We start from the raw sequence: 20,946 nt of genomic DNA, 5'->3' as shown, positions 1-20,946 counted from the left end.
ACAATCCTAAAATCTGGGCACTCCATTTATTAGAGATTGCTAATGACGTTAAACAATCCAGCTACCATATGAGCATAGTGGAGGTAGGACATAATCTCAAGGTACAGAACCTATTTGTTTTCTAGGCCAGGGATGGCCAATCTATGGCGCATGTACCAGAAGTGGCGCATTGGATGACTAGAAGTGGCGCATTGCACCCCAGTGATAATAGTAAAAAAGTAAGCCTACTCATGCAAAATGTATTAACCAAAAACCGACTTTTAGAAAAAAATCTATAACAGGAATTCAAGTAGCTTAGAGCTAGAAATGGGTTTTACTGAGAATAAGTCTAAAACTTAGCAATTATTTTTAGCGATTTTATTATTTCGTGCACATCTTTTGGTGAATGTTATCTTCTTTCACATTAATCTGTTTTCAATTTTTAAAAATGTTCTATGCACGTTCGATACTTGTTTGATCCTGAAGCACCAGGCGTTTGCACCAGCGGTGTGTCGCAGGTTTTTGCCAGTCAATTTACAATTGACACTCGTGCGCAATGGAGTTGTGCTTTGTTTGTCCTTTGTGAACATTTGCAGGTTTGTACTTTTTCGAAAATTAAGCCTTGTTTTTCACGGTGCAAATGAAAATGAGCAAAAGAAAAGCAGAAAGTGATAGTAAGTGTGAATTCAATGAACAGTGGGAAAATGAGCTCTTATTTATAGCGGGTCCGTCAGGTAAACTATTGTGCATTATTTGTGAAAACACTTTCTCACATATTAGAAGACATTATCTTAATAGACACTATAAAACACAACATCGGACTGAAATAGAAAGAAAACTGAAGCTAGTGCTTGGGTCTGAGTTACAGAAAGAATATGTGATTAAGAAAAAGGAAGAAATCAAAGAAGACAAAATATATTTGTTAAAAGTCTCATTAAGGTAAGTAATGTTTATCTTGTTTATATATTAAATCAATATATCATGTAAAAATGTTAAATATGTCTATATTAACATACTATTACAAGAACTGAATGGGGGTACAAGAGTTGTATGGCGCATCTGAACTCGTGCGTGAAAAAATTGATGCATGGAATGTAAGAGGTTGCCCACCCCATTCTAGGCTCTCAACATTAGGACTTTTGTTTATTACTATTTTATTACTAAGTCGCAAAAGGCTCTCTGAGCGTTGAAACCAGATGTATTCAGGTCTAACTACAGTTAAAATTTACCTGGTATAGATTAAGCAAGGTTGTAAATGACTTCACAGTAATATTTTTCCTTCAACTCAAAGTGAAGGTGCAGACTAATCAGGAAACCAAAGCCAATTTTATGCTTAGTCCCATATTTTTAGCCCAGATTAATTTTTAAATTGGGTGAAATTCCAAATAGAAAGGGTCCACCTTGTCCCAACTGCGTAGCATGAGAAACACATACAAAGTGCTGAAGGAACTCAGCAGGCCAGGCAGCATCTATGGAAAAAAAGTACAGTTGTGTTTCGGGTCGAAACCCTTCGGCAAGAATTGAATTGAACTGAATTGACTTTGTTTCTTACATCCTTCACATACATGAGGAGTAAAAATTTTTATGTTACGTCTCTGTCTGAATGTGCAATATGCAATCATAGTAATTTATAATAAATAGAACAGTCAATGTAACATAGAAATACACTCAAATCAACATGAGTTAATCAGCCTGACGCCGTCGTGGAAGAAGCTTTCTCGGAGCCTGTTGGTCCTGGCTTTTATGCTGCGGTACCGTTTCCCAGATGATAGCAGCTAAACAGTTTGTGGTTGGAGTGACTCGGGTCACCAATGATCCTTCAGGCCCTTTTCTCACACCTGTCATTGTAAATGTCCTGAATCATGGGAAGTTCACATCTACAGATGCGCTGGGCTGTAGATGTAGACTCTCTGCAGAGTCCTGCGATTAAGGGAGGTACAGTTCCCGTACCAGGCAATGATGCAGCCAGTCAGGATGCTCTCAATTGTGCGCCCCTGTAGAAAGTTCTCAGGATTTGGGGGGTCCATACCAAACTTCCTCAACCATCTGAGGTGAATGAGGCGCTGTTGTGCCTTTTTCACCACACAGCTGGTGTGTACAGACCACGTGAGGTCCTTGGAATTGTGGATGCCGAGGAACTTAAAGCTGTTTACCCTCTCAACCCAGATCCATTGAAGTCAATAGGGGTTAGCCCACTCCATTCCTCCAACCTCAGTGTGGCCTCATTATGACAGTGGAGGAGGCAATAGATGGACAAATGGGAATGGGAAGTGGAATTAAAAAGGGTGTCCACTGGGAGATCCCACTTTTAATTAAAATGGATGGCCACTGGAGAAACGGCACCTTATATTCCGCTTGGGCAGCCTCTGACCTGATAGCATGAACACTGATTTCTCAAACTTCCGGTAATGCCTCCTCTCCATTTCCCTCCCCTTATCCCTCCCTCACCTTATCACCTTGCAGCCCCCATGACCTCCCTCTGGTGCTCCTCTCCACTTTTTCTTTCTTCCATGGCCTTCTGTTTCTTTCACCAATCAACTTCCCAGCTCTTTGTTTCATCCCTCCCCCACCAAGTTTCACCTATCACCTGGAGTTTCTCTCTCCCCCCACCTTTTAAATCTACTCCTTAGCTTTTTTTTTACCAGTTCTGCCGAAGGGTTTTGGCCCGAAACATCAACTGTACTTTTTTTCCATAAATGCTGCCTGGCCACGGAGTTCTTCCACCATTTTGTGTGTGTTGCTCAGATTTCCAGCATCTGCAGATTTTCTCGTGTTTGTGCATAACACAAGGAAAGGATACATTGTGGAAGCTTACAAGACAGTCCAAATTACTATAACAATACCTGAAATAAATCTGCTGGTACATTGGCCTGTGCCACATGTAGATTGCGTTACATTTTCCCTTCTGCTCTTTCTCAACCTAATATATTCAATGCAAGTAACAGCCTTTATATACAAATAATCATGTGTGAATTTTGCTCCTTAACAAGCAATCCCAACCCAAGTTTCTTATGCAGATGAGCCCAGATAATAAAGGAATTATCTGTCACTATATGGCACCTACTACTAGGTAATATTGTACTTCAGACAACTGATTGGTATCTCAAGATTGAAAACTGAACAGACATTATCTGCAATAAAAATCCCATGTGAAATGGATGGTGACAGTGTTTCCTTTGAGGCCTGGCTGCCACAGTTTGAATATTACGATGGGATAGGATGGAAGGGGATTCAGCGACAAGTGGTTTACATGAGCATGTGCTTAAATATGACAACTCTTGCTTGCCTGCTTTCAACAAGCAAGAATGGAGTTCCAAAATTCAATGTCCGATAAAAAGTCTATTAGCAGTCCTTCAACAAACGTCAAAGACAAAATCTTTTTCCATTAGTTTTTCGTGTTTAGTCAAGTAATATTTCATAACTTTAGCTCTGGCAGCTGTGTTCCAGAATTCTTTTCCCAAGAGTAAATAAATCTGGAGAAATATTGCTATTCTTGTCCCTCTTCTAACTTTCTCGTAGCATATTGTGATATATGACAAAAAATACAAATCGTAATAGATAACCTTGCTTCCCGCTGTCAATAATAGCAACAGACACCAGGTTTACATCTCAACTGCAGGCTGCAAACCATTTTTTTTTAATTTATGGAAATTTTTGCCTGGCCACCTGAATACTGTCTAAATACTGAATGCCAGAGTTTGATTGTGCTCTCAATGATCCTAGCAAGTTCTCAGCTATTTGGCACACAACTTGACTATTATGTCAACAAAGATAAATGGTGCTTTGCTTTAAGATTCTAGTCACAATGAATCTTCTGCCTCTTATCAATCTAAAAGGCTGAGTGAACTAAATACACAAACTTAAGAGACTCACATCCACTTCCCATCATTATTTAGACATTTATACTCAACACCATCAATTTTACCCATTCCAACATTCTACTTGCTTTACCAAGTAAATGTTAACCCTCACCAGACAGTCATATTGCCTTTACTATTTATGAGCAATAGATCTCTCATGGCAGGCTTATCAATACACCTTTAATCCCTAATTTGATTTTACATTATTCTCCCTTCATGGAGACGATTGCACTTTAGTCTGAGTAGTAATGGATTTTATTTTTTTTTGTTATTGGTCCACGTTTTCATCTTCTGTCTGATTTGGCAGAGGGTCGGCTGGGGAGAGAAGACAGAATGTCTGGGTTGCGAAGGGTCTTTGAGAAAGTTGGCACCTTTATGAGGCAGCCAGAAGTGCAGACAGCATCCATGGAGGAGAGGATGATTTCCATGATGACCTGAGATATGTCAACAACTCTGCAGTTTCTAGTGGTCATGGGCACAGCAGTTGCCATACCCAGCTGTGACGCATCAATTGCCTTCTGGGGAAGCAGAGGTACTGCTGAACTTACTTAGCCATGGTCTCAATATGGTTGGACCAGGACACACAAAGGTTCAAAGGTTCATTTTGATTGTCAAAGTATGCATGTACAATACAACTCTGAGATTTGTCTACTCCAGATAGCCATGGAATACAGAAAGACCATGGGTGTTGTTGAAAGAAAAGACATCAACTCCCCCCCGGGGCACAAAAAAGGAAATAAAACTTGCAGACCCCAAAATACCCACCTCGCATGCAGCAAAAAACAACCACAATAACAATCAACGATGCTCTACACATACCAATCCCCGATCCCCTCCCTGCAGAAAGAACAGTAGCACCAAACCCCCAAACCTACACACAAAAAAATTAACAGATCACCCACCCACCAATCGTCCACAAGATACAAAACACCAAAAAACTGAAGGAAACCAGCACTACTAAGCCCCTCCTTTACTCCCTGTATACCCATGACTGTGTCACCACCCACAGCTCCAATCTGCAAATTAAATTTGCTGACGACACTACACTGATTGGCCGCATCTCAAATAATAATACTCCTTGGAGTTTAAAAGAATGAGGGGGGACCTCATAGAAATATTTCGAATGTTGAAAGGCATGGACAGAGTGGATGTGGCAAAGTTGTTTCCCATGGTGGGGGAGTCTAGTACGAGAGGACATGAATTAGGGATTGAAGGGCGCCCATTCAGAACAGAGATGCGAAGAAATTTTTTTAACCAGAGGGTGGTGAATCTGTGGAATTTGTTGCCACAGGCAGCAGTGGAGGTCAAGTTATTGGGTGTATCTAAGGCAGAGATTGATAGGTATCTGAGTAGCCAGGGCATCAAATGTTATGGTGAGAAGGCAAGGGAGTGGGACTAAATGGGAGAATGGATTAGCTCATGATAAAATGGTGGAGCAGACTCGATGGGCCAAATGGCCAACTTCTGCTCCTTTGTCTTATGGTCTTAATATCCAGAATTGATTGGAAAAGGACACTGGCAGGGTTGATGGCAGAGCAACAATGGCTGAGATTTCTGGTAAGAAATTCAGAAGGCCCAGGATATATGCACCCCAAAGAAGAAGTACTGTAAAGGCACGATGACATTACCATGGCGGACAAGAGAAGACAAAAACAATATAAAAGCCAAAGAGAGGGTATATAATAGAGCAAAGATTAGTGGGAAGTTAGAGGATTGGGAAGCTTTTAAAAATAAACAGAAGACATCTAAAAAAAAGTCATAAAGAAGACAAAGATGGAATACAAGGGTAAGCAAGCCAATAATATGTATTTTATATTTATTCATTTACAGGATGTAGGTGTCACCAGCTAAGCCAGCATTTATTGCCCATCACTAGTTGCCCTTGAGAAGGTGGTGATGAGCTGTCTTCTTGAACTGCTGCAGTCCCTGAGGTGTAGGTACACCCACAGTGCTGTTAGGGAGGGAATTCCATGATTTTGACCCAGCGACAATGAAGGAACGGCGATATGTTCCCAAGTCAGGATGGTGAGTGACTTGCAGGGGGTTTTCCAAGTGGTGCTGTTCCCAGGTATCTGCTGTTCTCGTCCTTCTAGATGATAATGATTGTGGGTCTGAAAGGTGCTGTCTGAGGAACTTCGGTGTGTTGTTGCAGTGCATCTTGTAGATAGTACACACTGCTGTAAATGTTCGTTGATGGTGGAGGGATTGAATGCTTGTGGAAGGGGTACCAATCAAGTTGGCTGCCTTGTACTGGATGGTGTCAAGCTTCTGGAGTGTTGATGGAGCTGCACTCATCCAGGCGAGTGGTGAGTATTCCACTACACTCCTGACCTGAGCCTTGTAGATGGTGGACAGGCTTGGGGGAGTCAGGAGGTGAGTTACACGCCACAGGATTCCTAGCCTTTGACCTGCTCTGGTAGGCACAGTCTTTATATGGCTAGACCAGTTTCCTCACAAAGGCAACCCCCAGGATGTTAATAGTAGGGGATTTAGTGATGTTGATGCCACTGAATGTCCAGGGATGATGGTCAGAGCCTCTCCTGTTGGAGATGGTCATTGCCTGGCACTTGCATGGCTCAAATGTTACTTGCTACTTGTCAGTCCAAGACTGGATCTTGTCCAGGTCCTGCTGCATTTGAGTGTGAACTGCTTCACTATCTGAAGGGTCACGAATAGCGTAGAACATTGTGCAGTCATCTGCAAACATCCCCACTTCTGACCTTATGATGGAAGGAAGGTCATTGATGAAGCAGCTGAAGATAGTCAGTCCTAGGACATTTCCCTGAGGAGCTCTTGCAGTGATGTCCAGTGATGAGATGATTGACCTCCAACCACCACAACCATCTTCCTTTGTGTCAGGTATGAATCCAACCAGCAGAGGGTTTTCCCCCTAATTCCCATTTACCCCTTTTTAGCTAGAGCACCTTGATGCCATACACGGTCAAATGCTGAATTGATATCACTGTCACCTCACCTTTAGTACTTAGCTCTTTGGTCCATCTTTGGACTGAGGATGTTTTGAGATCAGGAGCTGATTGGACTTGACGGAACCCAAACTGGGCATCTGTAAGCAGGTTATTGCCCAGTAAGTGCTTCATGGTAGCATTGTTGGTGGTCCCTTCCATTACTTTGCTGATGACTGACAGTAGGCTGATAGGGCAATAATTGACTGAGTTGGACTTGTCCTGCTTCTTGTGTACAGGACATACCTGGGCAATTTTCCACATTACTGGGTAGATGTCAGCATTGTAGCTATACTGGGACAGCTTGGTTAGTGGCACAGCAACTTCTGAAGCACAAGTCTTCAGAACTATTGCCGGGATTTTGTCTGCAGTATCCAGTGCTTTCAGCCATTTGTTGATATCACGTGGATATCTTGATATCCTCTTTAATATCTTGATATTAAAGAGGATGCCAAAAGTTTCTTCATAGACATAAAGTTTAAAAGAGTGGCAAGAGTGGATATCGGACTGCTGGAAAATCATGCTGGAGAAGTAGTAATGGGGGACAAAGGATTGGCAAACGAACTGAATCAGTCTTCAGTGAGAAAGACCTTAGCAGCATGTTGGAAGTTCAAGAGTGTCAGGATGCAGAAGTGTGCAAAGTTGCCATTACTAGCCAGAAGGTTCTTGGGAAGCTGAAAGGTCTGAATGTAGATGGACCAGATGGCATACTCTCCAGGGTTCTGGAAATGGTGGCTGAAGACATTGTAGAGGCATTAGTAATGATCTTTCAAGAATCAATTGATTCTGGAATAGTTCTGGAGGAATGGAAAATTGCAAATGTCTCTTCAAGAAGGAAACTATAGGCCAGTTAGTTTGACTTCAGTGTTTGGGAAGATGCTGAAGTCGATTGTTATGGATGTACTTGGAGGCACATGATAAAACAGATCATGGTCAGCATGGTTTCCTCAAGGGAAAATCTTGCCTGAATAATCTGTTGGAATTCTTTGAAGAGTTAACAAGCAGGATAGACAAAGGAGAATTGGTGGATGTTATGAACTTGGGTTTTCAGAAGGCCTTTGAAAAGATGCCACACATGAGGCTGCTTAACAAGTTAAGAGCCCATGGTATTACAGGAAAGATACCAGCATGGATAGAGCATTGGCTGAATGGCAGGGGGCAAAGAGTGAGAATAAAGAAACCGTTTTCTGGCTGGCTGCCAGTGACTAGAGGTGTTCCACAAGGGTCTGCATTGGGACCATTTCTTTTAACGTTATATGTCAACAATTTAGATAATGGAATTGGTGGCTTTGTGGTCAGGTTTGTGGGCGATACGAAGATGGGTGGAGGGACAGGTAGTTTTGAGGAAGTAGACAGGCTACAGAAGGACTTAGACAGATTAGCAAAATGGGCAAAGAAATGACAGATGGAATACAATACTGAGAAGTGTATGGTCATGCACTTTGATGAAATAAAAGGGTTGACTATTTTCTAAATGGAGAGAAAATACAAAAATCTAAGGTGCAAAAGGACTTGGGAGTCCTTGTGCAGGATTCCCTAAAGGTTAGTTTGCAGGTTGAGTTGGTGGTGAGGAAAGCAACTGTGATGTTAGCATTCATTTAAAGAGGACTAGAATGTAAAAGCAAGGACGTAATGTTGACGCTTTACAAAGCACTGGGGAGGCCTCACTTGGAGTATTGTGAGCAGTTTTGGGCTTATTATCTAAGAAAGGATATGTTGACTTTGGAGAGGGCTCAAGGAAGGTTCGTGAAAATGATTCCGTGATTGAAAGTGTGCTGCCTGCCCGCTTCACAGCCTTGGGAACACCAGTGCCTTTGAGGGAAAATCCTAGTACATCACCGATAAAACTCTTCCAATCGTTGAGCACATCCACACAAAACATTGCTGCAGAAAAGCAGCATCCATCATCAAAAATCGTCACCACCCAGGACATGCTCTTTTCTCGCTACCTTCATCAGGTAAAGGTACAGGTGCCTCAGGAATCACAGCACCAGGTTCAAGAACAGTTACTACCTCTCAACCATCAGGCTCTTGAGCAAAGTGGCATAACTGTATTCATTAAAGGACTCTTTTATCTTATTATTTATTTATATCTGCATTTGCACAGTGTGTGGTCCATTGATCCTGCTTACGGTTACTGTTCTATACATTTGCTAAGTATGACCACTGAAAAAATTCTCAGGGTTGTATGTCGTGATGTGTGTGTTCTCTGATAATAATTTTTAAACTTTACTTTGTACTTTGAAATTTGAAGGTTTGGCATATGAAGAATGTTTGATGGCTCCGGACCTCTACTCATTGGAATTCAGAAGAATGAGGGGTGACCTTATTGAAACCTATTGAATGTTGAAATGCCTCAATAGAGTGGATGTGGAGAGGATGTTTCCTATGGTGGGGAGACTAAAACCAGAGAACACAGCCTCAGAATAGAGGATTGTCCTTTTAGAATGGAGATAAGGAGGAATTTATTCAGCCAAAGAGTGGTGAATCTGTGGAATTTGTGCCACAGAAGGCTGTCGAGGATAAGTCATTGGCTATATTTAAGGTAGAGGTTGATAGATTCCTGATTAGTCAGGGCATGAAGGGAGAAGGTAGGAGATTGTGGCTGAGAGGGAAAATGGATCAAACATGATGAAATGGCAGAGCAGACTCGATGGGCTGAATGGCCTAATTCTGTTCCTATATCTTATGGTCTTAATTCAAATCTCAAAGCCAAGGAAGGCACAAAACCTCAAGAAAAATAGTTCGGGAATACTGGAATAAATCATAATATTATTCATGAAAAATTTCATAAGCCTGATGTCTTTAGAAATACTATTTATGATATTTTATTAATGGCCTTCAGAAGATCAAAATTATACTTCTGGTGTATCTTCATCAACAAGTTTGGCACCTCTTGAATTCCAACAAATTGTAAAGAAGCAATTTCTTCTCAATCCATACTAACTCCCCATAACCATAAAGCTTTTTAGATGAGCGTTGCCAGCTTATGATGTACATAACTGATAATCAATTGCTACATGTCAGAAATCATTTTTATTTATCACAGCCCAATAATAATTATCAATTTATTGGTTAAATGTGGATTTGCATCAGTGTACACGAAGACGATTAGATTAAATTTACAGGGGAAATGCATTTTGACTTAAGAAAACAAAACAGAAATGTACTATGTGTGATATATCTTTGTAATGTTATACTTACATGGATTAATTGCATCCATGGATAACATACATGTTGTTATTAACATAACATACAGCATTGAAACAGAACCTTTGGGCCAGCTTGTCCATACCAATCCAGATACCCCTCTAAGTTAGTCATATTTGCTCCATACTTCCCTAGGTCTTTTATATCCATATACTTGTCCAAATGACTTTTAAACATTGTAACTGCACCTGTTGCTACAGCTTGTTCCAAATTTTTGTGTGAAAAATTTGACATTTAGGTCACTTTTAAATTCCACCCCGCACTCTAGTTTTAGCCTCTGTTTTGATTACATGTGTACTCTTCCTCTCAGTTGCCTATAACAGTTCACTGAGTACAGAGCATAAAAAGTTAAACAGTTGGCTAGAATTCTCCTTCCTGTTAAAGATCCCTTTAGTAAACTCCCAGGAAATCAATGAGCTCTCCAGCGGCGCCTTAGGATACATCATAATGCATTACTCAAGCAGCACTTGTATCCTCATGATATCCAAGGTCCTTAACACACAAACGTGCATGGGCTGGGACTACCTGCCACCAAGTTACTCTCCCTGGATGATTTCCCTAATCAAAGCACATAAATCCAAACTGCATCTGCTTGAAGTGTTGTTCAACTTTTCATTATTAAGCGTATAAGGACACAAATGACGAGGAAACTTGTGACTACGGTGGGCATATCTGTTGTCTATTGTTTTCTCAGTAGTCATTATTGTATTTTAACATTTAAAGAATTGCATTAAAGTATGTTTTAAGGCAGCGAGCATTATGCTCTAAGATGACAGGTGTTTGAGATGGTAATGAGCTGGCTTTGATGTTGTTTCAAATAGACTTCAAATAATAAACAATTAATTAGCTTTACTAGGTGAACGATAAACACCTCGCAGTGTGTTGGTGAGCTGTTAGTCCTGCTACCCTGCAGGGAATCTGGCATACCTTCCCTTTCTGCTGTGAGTAACAAGGAGTACATACAGACTCCAGCAGACAGCCAAGTTTATAGATAAAGAAATTAAAAACTCCACAAGCTTGCAAGACAACAAAGTGAGAAAATTTTACTTCAACAAATATGTTGAAAAGAAAGACTTGCATGAATAACATGAAATAACACTTGCACTGCATCCCAATGAAGTGAATACATTAAAAAAGTATGCAGTTTCAAGTTCAAGTTCAGTTTATTGTAATTCAACTGTGCACATGTATACTGCTAAATGAGACCACGTTCCTCCGGATAAGGTGCACAACAGGTGCATAACTCACAATCGTAACACATAAAATATTAACACAAATAAATTAACAAACAATAAGGTGCACGTACGATACAAGTTAAAAAGTAAACAGTATAATGCAAGTGGCGCTTCATATGCGATGAGACCTGGGTAGAGGCAGGGAGTTCAGTAGTCTCACAGCCTGGGGTAAGAAGCTGTTTCCCATCCTAACAGCTCTGGTCCTAATGCTATGGATGTTTGCCCCTCCTCCATCACTTTCTCCCATGGTCCACTCTCCTCTCATATCAGATTCCTTCTTCTTCCCCCCCTTTACCTTTTCCACCTATCACCTCCCAGCTTCTCATTTCAACATCCTCCCCCATCCACCTGCCTTCATCTAACACCTTCCAGCTTGCCTCTTCCCTCTTCCCCCGTCACCTCCCCCTCAACTTGTTATTCTGGCATGATCCCCCTTCCTGCTCAGTACTGAAGAAAGGCCCCGGCCTGAAATGTCGACTGTTTGCTCTTTCGCATCGATGCTGCCTGACCTGTGTGTTCTGCGTGTGTTACTTCAGATTTCCAACATCTGCAGACGTTCTTGTGTCTGTGATTCAGCACTCACTCAGTACTGCTTTGGAACATCAGCCGAGATCTCTGCTCAAATCAACAAGGAACAGTGATGCACAACAGGCACAAGATAGACTGCAGACACAGGAAATCCAGAGCAACACACACAAAATGCTGTAAGAACACAGCAGGTCAGTCAGCATCTACGGAGGGAAATGAACAGCCAACAATTCAAGCAAAGACACTTTATCAGTAATAGAAAGAAAATGGGCAGGTCAGAATTAGAAGGTTGGTGGGGGGTGTGGGGATAGAGCACAAACTGACAGGTGGTAAGTGAATCTGGATGAGAAGGGGAAGGTATGTAGGTGGGGAGGGGGGAAGTGGGAAAGGCTTGAGAGCTCACAGCTGATAGGTAGAAGATGCAAAGAGCTGAACAAGATGGAATCTGATAGGAAAGGATACTGGTCCATGGAATAAAGAGAAGGAGATGGGGAACAAGAGGGAGGAATATGTGAAAAATGGTTCAGTTATGAGGATGGAGAGGATAAAGGATAGGGCCAGAGGACCAAGGGAAAAGAAAAGGTAGGGGGTAGAGGAGAGTGGTTACTGGAAGTTGGAGAAATCAATGTTAACGCTGTCAGTTTATAGATTGACAAAACAAAATATCAGGTGTTCTTATTATAATTTGCAGTAGAAGAGGCTGTAAAGAGACGTGTCAGTGTGAGACTGGAAGTGGAATTAAATTAGCTGACCACCAGGAGATCCTGGCTGTTACAAAGGTACTTGACGCAGTAGCTTCAGGTCTCAGTGAATTACAGGAGGTCACACCAGGAACACTAGTTGCAATAAATGACACTGATGGATTTACATGTGAATGCTGCCTCACCTGGGAGAACTGTTTAGGGCTCTGAATGGTGGTGAGGGAGGCCACCAGATTAGTGCTTCAAGGCAGAGAGGAGGGGTAAATGGATAAGGAAGTCACAGAGAGAGCGATCCCTGCAGAACGTGGAGCAGGGAGAGGAAGGGGGCAGGGGGAAAGATGTGCCTAGAGGTGGGGTCTCATTGGAGATGGCATTTAAAATATATTTATGATGAGTTGCTGCAAAATTTGGCCTTGCTGTGCCAAGTGTTTCTGGTCTACAATTAAAGAGGTTGATAATTCAAACATGAAAATAGCTTCACACTTGAATTGTGCTACTATGCAACTCCACATTGCATAGCATGAGACAGCTCTTACCAAAACATGTTTGGCATAGGAACAACTAATGCCACTCAACTGAATTATTTCATGTAACTTTTGAAATACCAAGTAAACTACAGTACTCAGTTAATTGGACAGCAGTGGGTCATGAAATATAATATTAAAATTTAAATCTAAATTTTCTATTCTATGGAAAAAAAATGGTTTACTGAATTTTCTGTACAGAAAGTGCTCCAGAGATAGTTTAACGATTTGGATGGAGGTTCCTACAAAAGGTTCCAACCATATTTTTGCATGGTTCATAACCCAACAACACATTAAAATTGTTAAATGCTTTTCTCTGCCTTGATTCTGGAAATAAATCCAAGCCAAATATTTTAATTTCTAATTGCTTTATATGAAGCTAATAGTATTACAGTACTAATATTCTAGTCTTTAGGAAATATACCAGAAAAAAAAGAATCAGGTACAGGTCAGAAAGTCCATCTGTCACTCACACTAATGAAAAGGTATATAAAATGGTATTCAGTGCTTTAAAAAAAGCTTAATTTATGAGAAACCGTAGGGATTGGAGTTAAAATATAATTATATTCTGTTGTGTAAAATAAATCAGATTTTATTTGACTATGCAAAATATGTTGACTAACAGATTTTCTTTGGGTAAGTATACTAACAATAAATCAATCATGCAGTTGCAATCAGAAACTGACTGTTAATTATCTTTAGCTTAGGTCAGATCCAAATTGGTGAAGTCTTTTATTACAAGTGAGTTGGCTGAAAGAAATATCTTTACAGATAAAGTTAGTCAGATCAGATCTGCACCCACTGAGGTGATTACAGGATAAGACTAATTACAAGGAAAAGCTGTCAGTGTTTTGTACCACCATGGGCAGTATAGTAGCTATGGTAGAAGTAATTCTGGTTTAAATGGAGCAAATAAATCCATCAACATCTAAATTATTATAATCTTGCTATTGAAGCAAATGTTTTTATGCAACAGGGAGTAAATGACATTGCCTGCCTCTATTTGGATATAAAACTTAAATCATTAACTCTTATTCTCCAAGTACAAAGCAATGCACTGAATACCTATTGAGAATGCCATTAACACAACTCTGCATTTCATAATCTGACGAGTTTCATAGGGTAAGATTATCCATTTAATGCGTGTCAGAAATTAAACAGCTGTCCTGTGATTGCGGAAAATCATTTTTGCAATCTGTTGATATTGATTATTATGTAATATACTGCAGATATTGAACTAAACCATTTCACTTTAGATAAAAAACCAGGATGGAATAAAATATCACAATTAAGACTTAAAAATGTTGATCTGGAATCAAATCATCTACAGTATTATTAAAAACTTTTAAGTTGGCTTCTTCTTGAAAACATTTACTTCAACTATTCAGTTCGCATTTCATCCAATAATCTATCTAGAACAGGGGTTCCCAACATGGGGTCCATGGACTCCTTGGTTAATGGTAGGGGTCCATGGCATAAAAATAGCTGGGAACCCTGATCTAGAGTGAGTCATGATGTCTCAACTTATCTTTCAATGCATTTAATGAAGAATTAAATGGTTAACACCATCTTTATGTTTAATTCACTGTAATCCACCCTTTTGAAACATATGACAAATTTTGTTTTAACCACTGTCTGTAAACACATACACACAATAGATTTTGTGGATGCTGGAAATCCAAAGCAACAGACACAAATGCTGGAGGAACTCAGCAGGTCAGGCCACGTCAATGGAAAGGACAAAACAGTCGACGTTTTGGGTCAAGATCCTTAATCAAGAGTGGAAAGAAGACAGGAAAAAGCCAGGATAGGAAGGTGGAGGAGGGGGAAGGTGGACAAGCTAGAAGGTGATAGATGAAGCCTGGTGGTTGGCGGAGGAGGTGTGAAGTTGGAGGTGATGGGTGGTAAAGGGCTGAAGAAGGAGGAATCTGAGAGGAGAGGAGAGCGGACCACAGACAAAAGTGAAGGAGGGTCACCAGTAAGTGGTGATCGATAGGTGAAGAGAACGGAAGAGGTAAGAGGGGATCCAGGGTGGTGAATGAAAGAAGAGGGAAGAGGGAGGGTGGAGAAATTACTGGAAATTGATGTTCATGCCAAAGGGTTTGAGGTTGCCCAGACAGAATGTGAGGTGTTGCTCCTCCAACCTGAAAGTAGCCTCATCGTTGCAGTAGTGGAGGTCGTGGACCGATATGTCGAAATGGAAATGGGGATTGGAATTAAAATGGTTGGCCACTGGGAAATCCTGCTTGTTGAGGGTGAAAGAAACGTGCTCAACAAAACGGTTCCCCCAGTCTACACTGGGTCTCACCAATGTAGAGAAGGCTGCACCAGGAGCACTGGATACAATACAAATATTGTAGGGTTTTGTTGAAGGTGGCTGTGCAGAATGATGCGCTGGATGTAAAGGTTCAAGGGAACCTATCATTCAGCACTCACAGGACAACAGTGCCTTGTCAAGATTGCACTGAAGCTGAGACATTTGTTGAGTAAATGAATCTTATATCTTGATCCTCAGCACAAATACCAGCATTACATCACAACATTTGGCCTCATAACCTTGATCCTTTCTTCTAATTTCACCACCCTTAACTAAATCCAGAACATCAGTCTTTCAATTCCTCCTCACCACTTCCACCAAATACTGATCTGTGCTTCAATCCTAACATCTGTGTCAGGTACAGATGCAGCATCCCTACTCCCTGGCCTTCACACTGGCCCAGTAGCATCCACATCCTAATCCTACTTTCTGAGTGGAAAGAAATGGGTAGCACTTTTCTGAAAGTGTGAAATGCCTGAAATTAGATCCTGAGTTTTCAAGCTCAGATGTAAACGGAACGTTCAACGGAGGAGGGGTAATTAACATCCCACTGTTGTGAAAACCTAGCTCATCCTTTAGGGCTCCAGAAGTTTTAATCAACAATTTAGCAAGATTTTATTTTGAATCTGTTTCATACAACATTAGATTGCGATTTTAACTATTTTGCTTCAGTGCAATTTGAAAATATAAGGTCACCAATTAATTTTGAAAATGCAATGCTCCTCAGAAAGGTGAAGTTAAAAACTAAGTTGTATTAAGCCAGACATAGTAATGTTTTTAATAATTACTAAATATTTTATATTGTTTGTCTTTTTAAATGTCATTTTTCATTTTTAAATTCATATTTTCAGAGATGATTCATCATTTCTCATTACTCCGTAACATAGTCATCTGTAGTATTTTTATTTTCAACTATATTGAGTATATATATTTACTTGCAATGTCAGTAAATAATATAATTAATTCAAATGTAGGCAACTTTTGCATATAACTCACAGATAAACTTCACTATTTATATTTTATATTTTGTGACAATTTTTAACCAGAGGAATTTACATATTCAGCTGCTGTTTCATGGGACACCCTTCGTAAAGTCTGATGCCTCCTTCATAAAACTAAATAACTTATTTTACTTTTATTCATGTGAATGCCACAGGAAATCAAATACGTTCACACAATGTACATTTAACATATTATGAACAAGCAGACACTATTAGCAATAGTGAACAAATAAGGACATACAAGATCATTCCTACCTGTTTTAGTTAGTGGACCAGAAAAGAGTTGTTGAAGCAATTTATTTTCTGATGTCCTAAGCACAACTACTATATCTGCAGGAAGTGTGTCTCTATTTTTTTCAAGGAAACCACATGCATCATAGAGAACCTGTATAAACATCAAAAATTACTCTGATTGTGTATTTTTCTGATTTCAATTTATTGCAAAGTTATTACACATACAGATGCTTAACATGTTTAAAAATTATAATTATATTCCAACTTTAATTATGTTAAAATTACAATAAGATAAATATATACTTCAGATATTACACACTTGTCATTTTAAATCTTTGTTCATACCTTGCCAGCATAATGTTCAACACCAAAACACAATTCCATGCCTTTTGGTCTCCAAAAATAATTTGTCCGTAGGTTGTCTTCAAACTTATCTGAAATATCATGAAGAAAACAAGCGTCACTTGTATATCCACAGGAGACTGAATTTGAAGCCAAATTTAAATGACAAATTGATATACTAAACATAATCTCCATAGTAAACCACAGAGAAACCTGAAGGATAATTTCTAGATATGTAGGTTAAAACGGAGTCCTTTAATTCATCCATACAACATGATTTTGTCAAATAACTTGTCCTTAATTTAAATTCGTACAGATCTTCTGATGAAGATGCACCCGGTTTTGCTGGGTGGATTTCCACGACTTAGACTGAACAAAGATGAAGAAATAATAATGTACTTCCTTCAGGAACTTCTGTGTGAGTTGGGAGGAGAAGTAGGAATGGGATGAACAAACATGCAAGTTCAGTGGATTTCTCTTAATTGGGCCATCAGTTCATCAGGTCAGACACTTATTTGGGATAACTCTTAAAGAACTAAAAAACAAATCAACAAAATAGCCAGGACTCCTTTTGTTTAGTTGGGGCACTATGCCGCTTAATTGGGACAGAAGACTATTGTCAAACAGTTTCTAACTAGATCCTGTCGCATGCTCTTAGACACCAATCCATGTTTAGAGCAAGCAGTTCTTAAATAGCATCAATTGTGTGTGTTTGTGTTCAAAGTGCAGTGATTTTTGTCACTGGTAGACGGGGAGAAATAACCTAAGACAATTCAGAACTGTTTTGCTCACTGCGGTTTTGGGCATTCTGGCTTGGAGCTGCGAGAAAAGGCCAGGAGTGAAAATGAAAGAATTTCACAACTTCAGCAAGTTAGGAACTATGAAGAATTTGAAGACATCAACAATTATCTTGAATGTTACAATGAAAATAAGATTTGGAGGATGCAATCATTGAAAAACATGGCAGTGTATACTGCATAAATATCTCCATCGATAACTGTTAGGGAACTAATAGACTGTTTTATCGTACTGTAGCGGTATTGGTAGTGTTCTAATTTGTTTGGTATTTCATTTAATGCATAATTTGTTACTCAGTTAAACAGTACTTTGTCTTTTTTATACCTTATAACTATTTCCATGAAACTTCAACTAACTGGGGCATGCAGTTAATTGGGGCAAAATGCACTGGTCCTGATGTGTCCCAGTTAACTGGAATCCACTACATTCCCTAATCCTTCTGGTGGCAGAAGTGACAACTTTGGGAGGTGCAGTCAGAGTAGCCTGGGCTAGGAACAGTTGTACATTTTATAGATGGTGCACTCTGCAGCTGGGGGTGAAGGGGGTTAATGTTGAGAGAACTGTGTGGAGTACTTATATGTGAGCTACTTTGTTCCCTATGGTGCCAGACCTCTTCAGTAATATTAGCATTGCACTTGTCCAGGCACGTGGGAAGTCTTCTATCAATTTTGACTTGCATCTCATGCACTTGTGGAAAGACATTCTGCTTCAGTTATTGTTGGCTGGACTAATTAAGTTTCTGGTCAACGGTGAGCTTTCGGGTATACACTGCTTTACTTGCTGAGAGGGGGTGAACAGAATGGAGCTATGTATAATGATGACTAAGCATCCCCACTTCTAACATAGTAAAGGTCAGTGATGAAGCAGCTGAGGATAATTGGACCTAGAATACTGCTCTGAGGTACCCATTCTGTGAAGCCTTTTAGTCTATAGTTGGATTTGGAATTGGTTTATTATTCTCACATGTACTCAAATCTTGTGTATTGTTCATACAGATCAAATCATTACATTGTGCCTCATGGTAGTAGAAAGCAAAAAAATAACAGAATGTAGAATAAAGAGCAACAACTACAGAGAAAATACAATATAGGTAAAAAAAAATAAGGTTCAATATCAATACAGGATAGATTGTGAAGTCAAGAGTCCATATTATCATACTGGGGAACTACTCAAAGTTTTATAACAGTGATAGATTAGCAGTCCTTGACCCTGGCCTTTGCATCTTCTGCCCGATGGGAGAGGAGAGAACAGACAATGTCGGAGGTAGGTGGGGTGATTGATTATGCTGGCTGTTTCACTGAAGTAGTGAGAAGCAAAGACGAAGTTCATGGATGGGAGGTGGGTCTCTATGGATGTACTGAGCTTATTCCACTGAGCTGTTTCTTGTGGTCATGGGCCATACCGAGCCATGATGCATCCTAACAAGATGCTTTTTATGATGCATTGGAGGTCAAATTTCTTGAGCCTCCTGGGGAAGTAGACATTGGTGAACTTTCCCGGCCATGGCATCTGTGTGCTTGGACCAGGACAGGCAATTGGTGATATTCACTCCTAGGAACCTGAAGCTCTCAACCCTCTCAACTTCAACACCGTTGACATTAAGTCAGTGACCCGCTCTTTTGTTTTGCTGACATTGAGGGAAAGGCTGTTGTTGTGACAACATGCTTTAGGCTCTGATGCTCCTTTCTGCATACTGACTCATTATTATCTGAGATATGGCCCAGTACAGTGGTATCATCTACAAATCTGTAGATGGAGTTAGTGAAGAATCTGACCACGCGTTCATTAGTGTACAAGGAGTAGAGTAGGGGGCTGAGGATGCAACTTTATGGAGCACCAGTATTTACAATAATTGTGGCAGAGATGTTGCTGATGTTTTGTACTGACTGTGGTCAGTTAGATAGGAAGTCAAGGACTTAGCTGCAGAGGGACTTTGATCAAAGCTGCAGTTAGGTGTGGAACTGTGGTCCAGAGAACCATAATACCAGAAAGAGTAATGGTTATTACACAATGGTGATTTTGTTAGATATGGTAATATTACATTACATTCAAATTTCTAGGATCAACTCTTTTAAGTTGGGACTTTGTTATATTTTTGCAAAACAGGCACTCCACAATTCTCAAGAAAGCAGGTTGAGAGGGAGCAGGCAGAGAACTATTGACAGTTGGCCTAAAATCCACATTTTAAGTATAGAATCACATTGGAGGCTATTACTAAGAGACCTTATTTGTTTCTTGGTAGTTTATCTGATTGTTTATTGCTTAGCTAATGTTGTTCCATTCTTTAAGAAAGGCTCTAAGAATATTAAAGGGCAATTAGGAATAGAAATATTAAAGGGAAATTAAAGGGCAGTGAGCCTGGCATCAGTTGTGGGAAAGTTATTGGAAGCTCCAACTTCCATCTTGCCCTTAAATTCACTTGGTCAATTTCTGTCACTTCTCTCCGCTTCTTTGATCTCTCTGCCTTCATCTCTGGAGACGAACTGTCTACCAATATAACATAGAACATAGAATAGTACAGCACATTACAGGCCCTTCGGCCCACAATGTTGTGCTGACCCTCAAACCCTGCCTCACGTATAACCCCCCACCTTAAATTCCTCCATATACCTGTCTAGAAGTCTCTTAAACTTCACTAGTGTATCTGTCTCCACCACTGACTCAGGCAGTGCATTCCACACACCAACCACTCTCTGAGTGAAAAACCTTCCACTAATATCCCCCTTGAACTTCCCTCCCCTTCCCTTAAAGCCATGTCCTCTTGTACTGAGCAGTGGTGTCCTGGGGAAGAGGTGCTGGCTGTCCACTCTGTCTATTCCTCTTAATATTTTGTACACCTCTATCATGTTTCCTCTCATCCTCCTTCTCTCCAAAGAGAAAAGCCCTAGCTCCCTTAATCTCTGATCATAATCCATACTCTCTAAACCAGGCAGCATCCTGGTAAATCTCCTCTGTACCCTTTCCAATGCTTCCACATCCTTCCTATAGTGAGGCGACCAGAACTGGACACAGTACTCCAAGTGCGGCCTAACTAGAGTTTTATAGAGCTGCATCATTACATCGCGTCTCTTAAACTCTATCCCTCGACTTATGAAAGCTAACACCCCATAAGCTTTCTTAACTACCCTATCTACCTGTGAGGTAACTTTCAAGGATCAGTGGACATGTGTCCCCAGATCCCTCTGCTCCTCCACACTACCAAGTATCCTGCCATTTACTTTGTACTCTGCCTTGGAGTTTGTCATTCCAAAGTG

General features: G+C 40.3%; 1 protein-coding gene across 2 annotated transcripts in view; it reads right to left on the bottom strand.

The window, feature by feature from the left end:
- myo3b (myosin IIIB) overlaps positions 1–20,946 on the bottom strand; it is a 464,201-nt gene that overhangs the window by 243,771 nt on the left and 199,484 nt on the right. For both annotated transcript variants that reach the window (XM_073047270.1, XM_073047271.1), the window contains 2 exons: positions 16,898–16,986; positions 16,574–16,703 (listed from right to left, as the gene is read on the bottom strand). In XM_073047270.1, the coding sequence (XP_072903371.1) occupies positions 16,574–16,703; positions 16,898–16,986 (219 nt within the window). The remainder of the gene's footprint in view (positions 1–16,573; positions 16,704–16,897; positions 16,987–20,946) is intronic.

The sequence above is a fragment of the Hemitrygon akajei genome, chromosome 5, assembly GCF_048418815.1.
Source record: "Hemitrygon akajei chromosome 5, sHemAka1.3, whole genome shotgun sequence".
Classification (NCBI taxonomy): domain Eukaryota; kingdom Metazoa; phylum Chordata; class Chondrichthyes; order Myliobatiformes; family Dasyatidae; genus Hemitrygon; species Hemitrygon akajei.
Note: the sequence above shows the minus strand (reverse complement) of the source record. Positions and strands in the feature narration are given on the sequence as shown.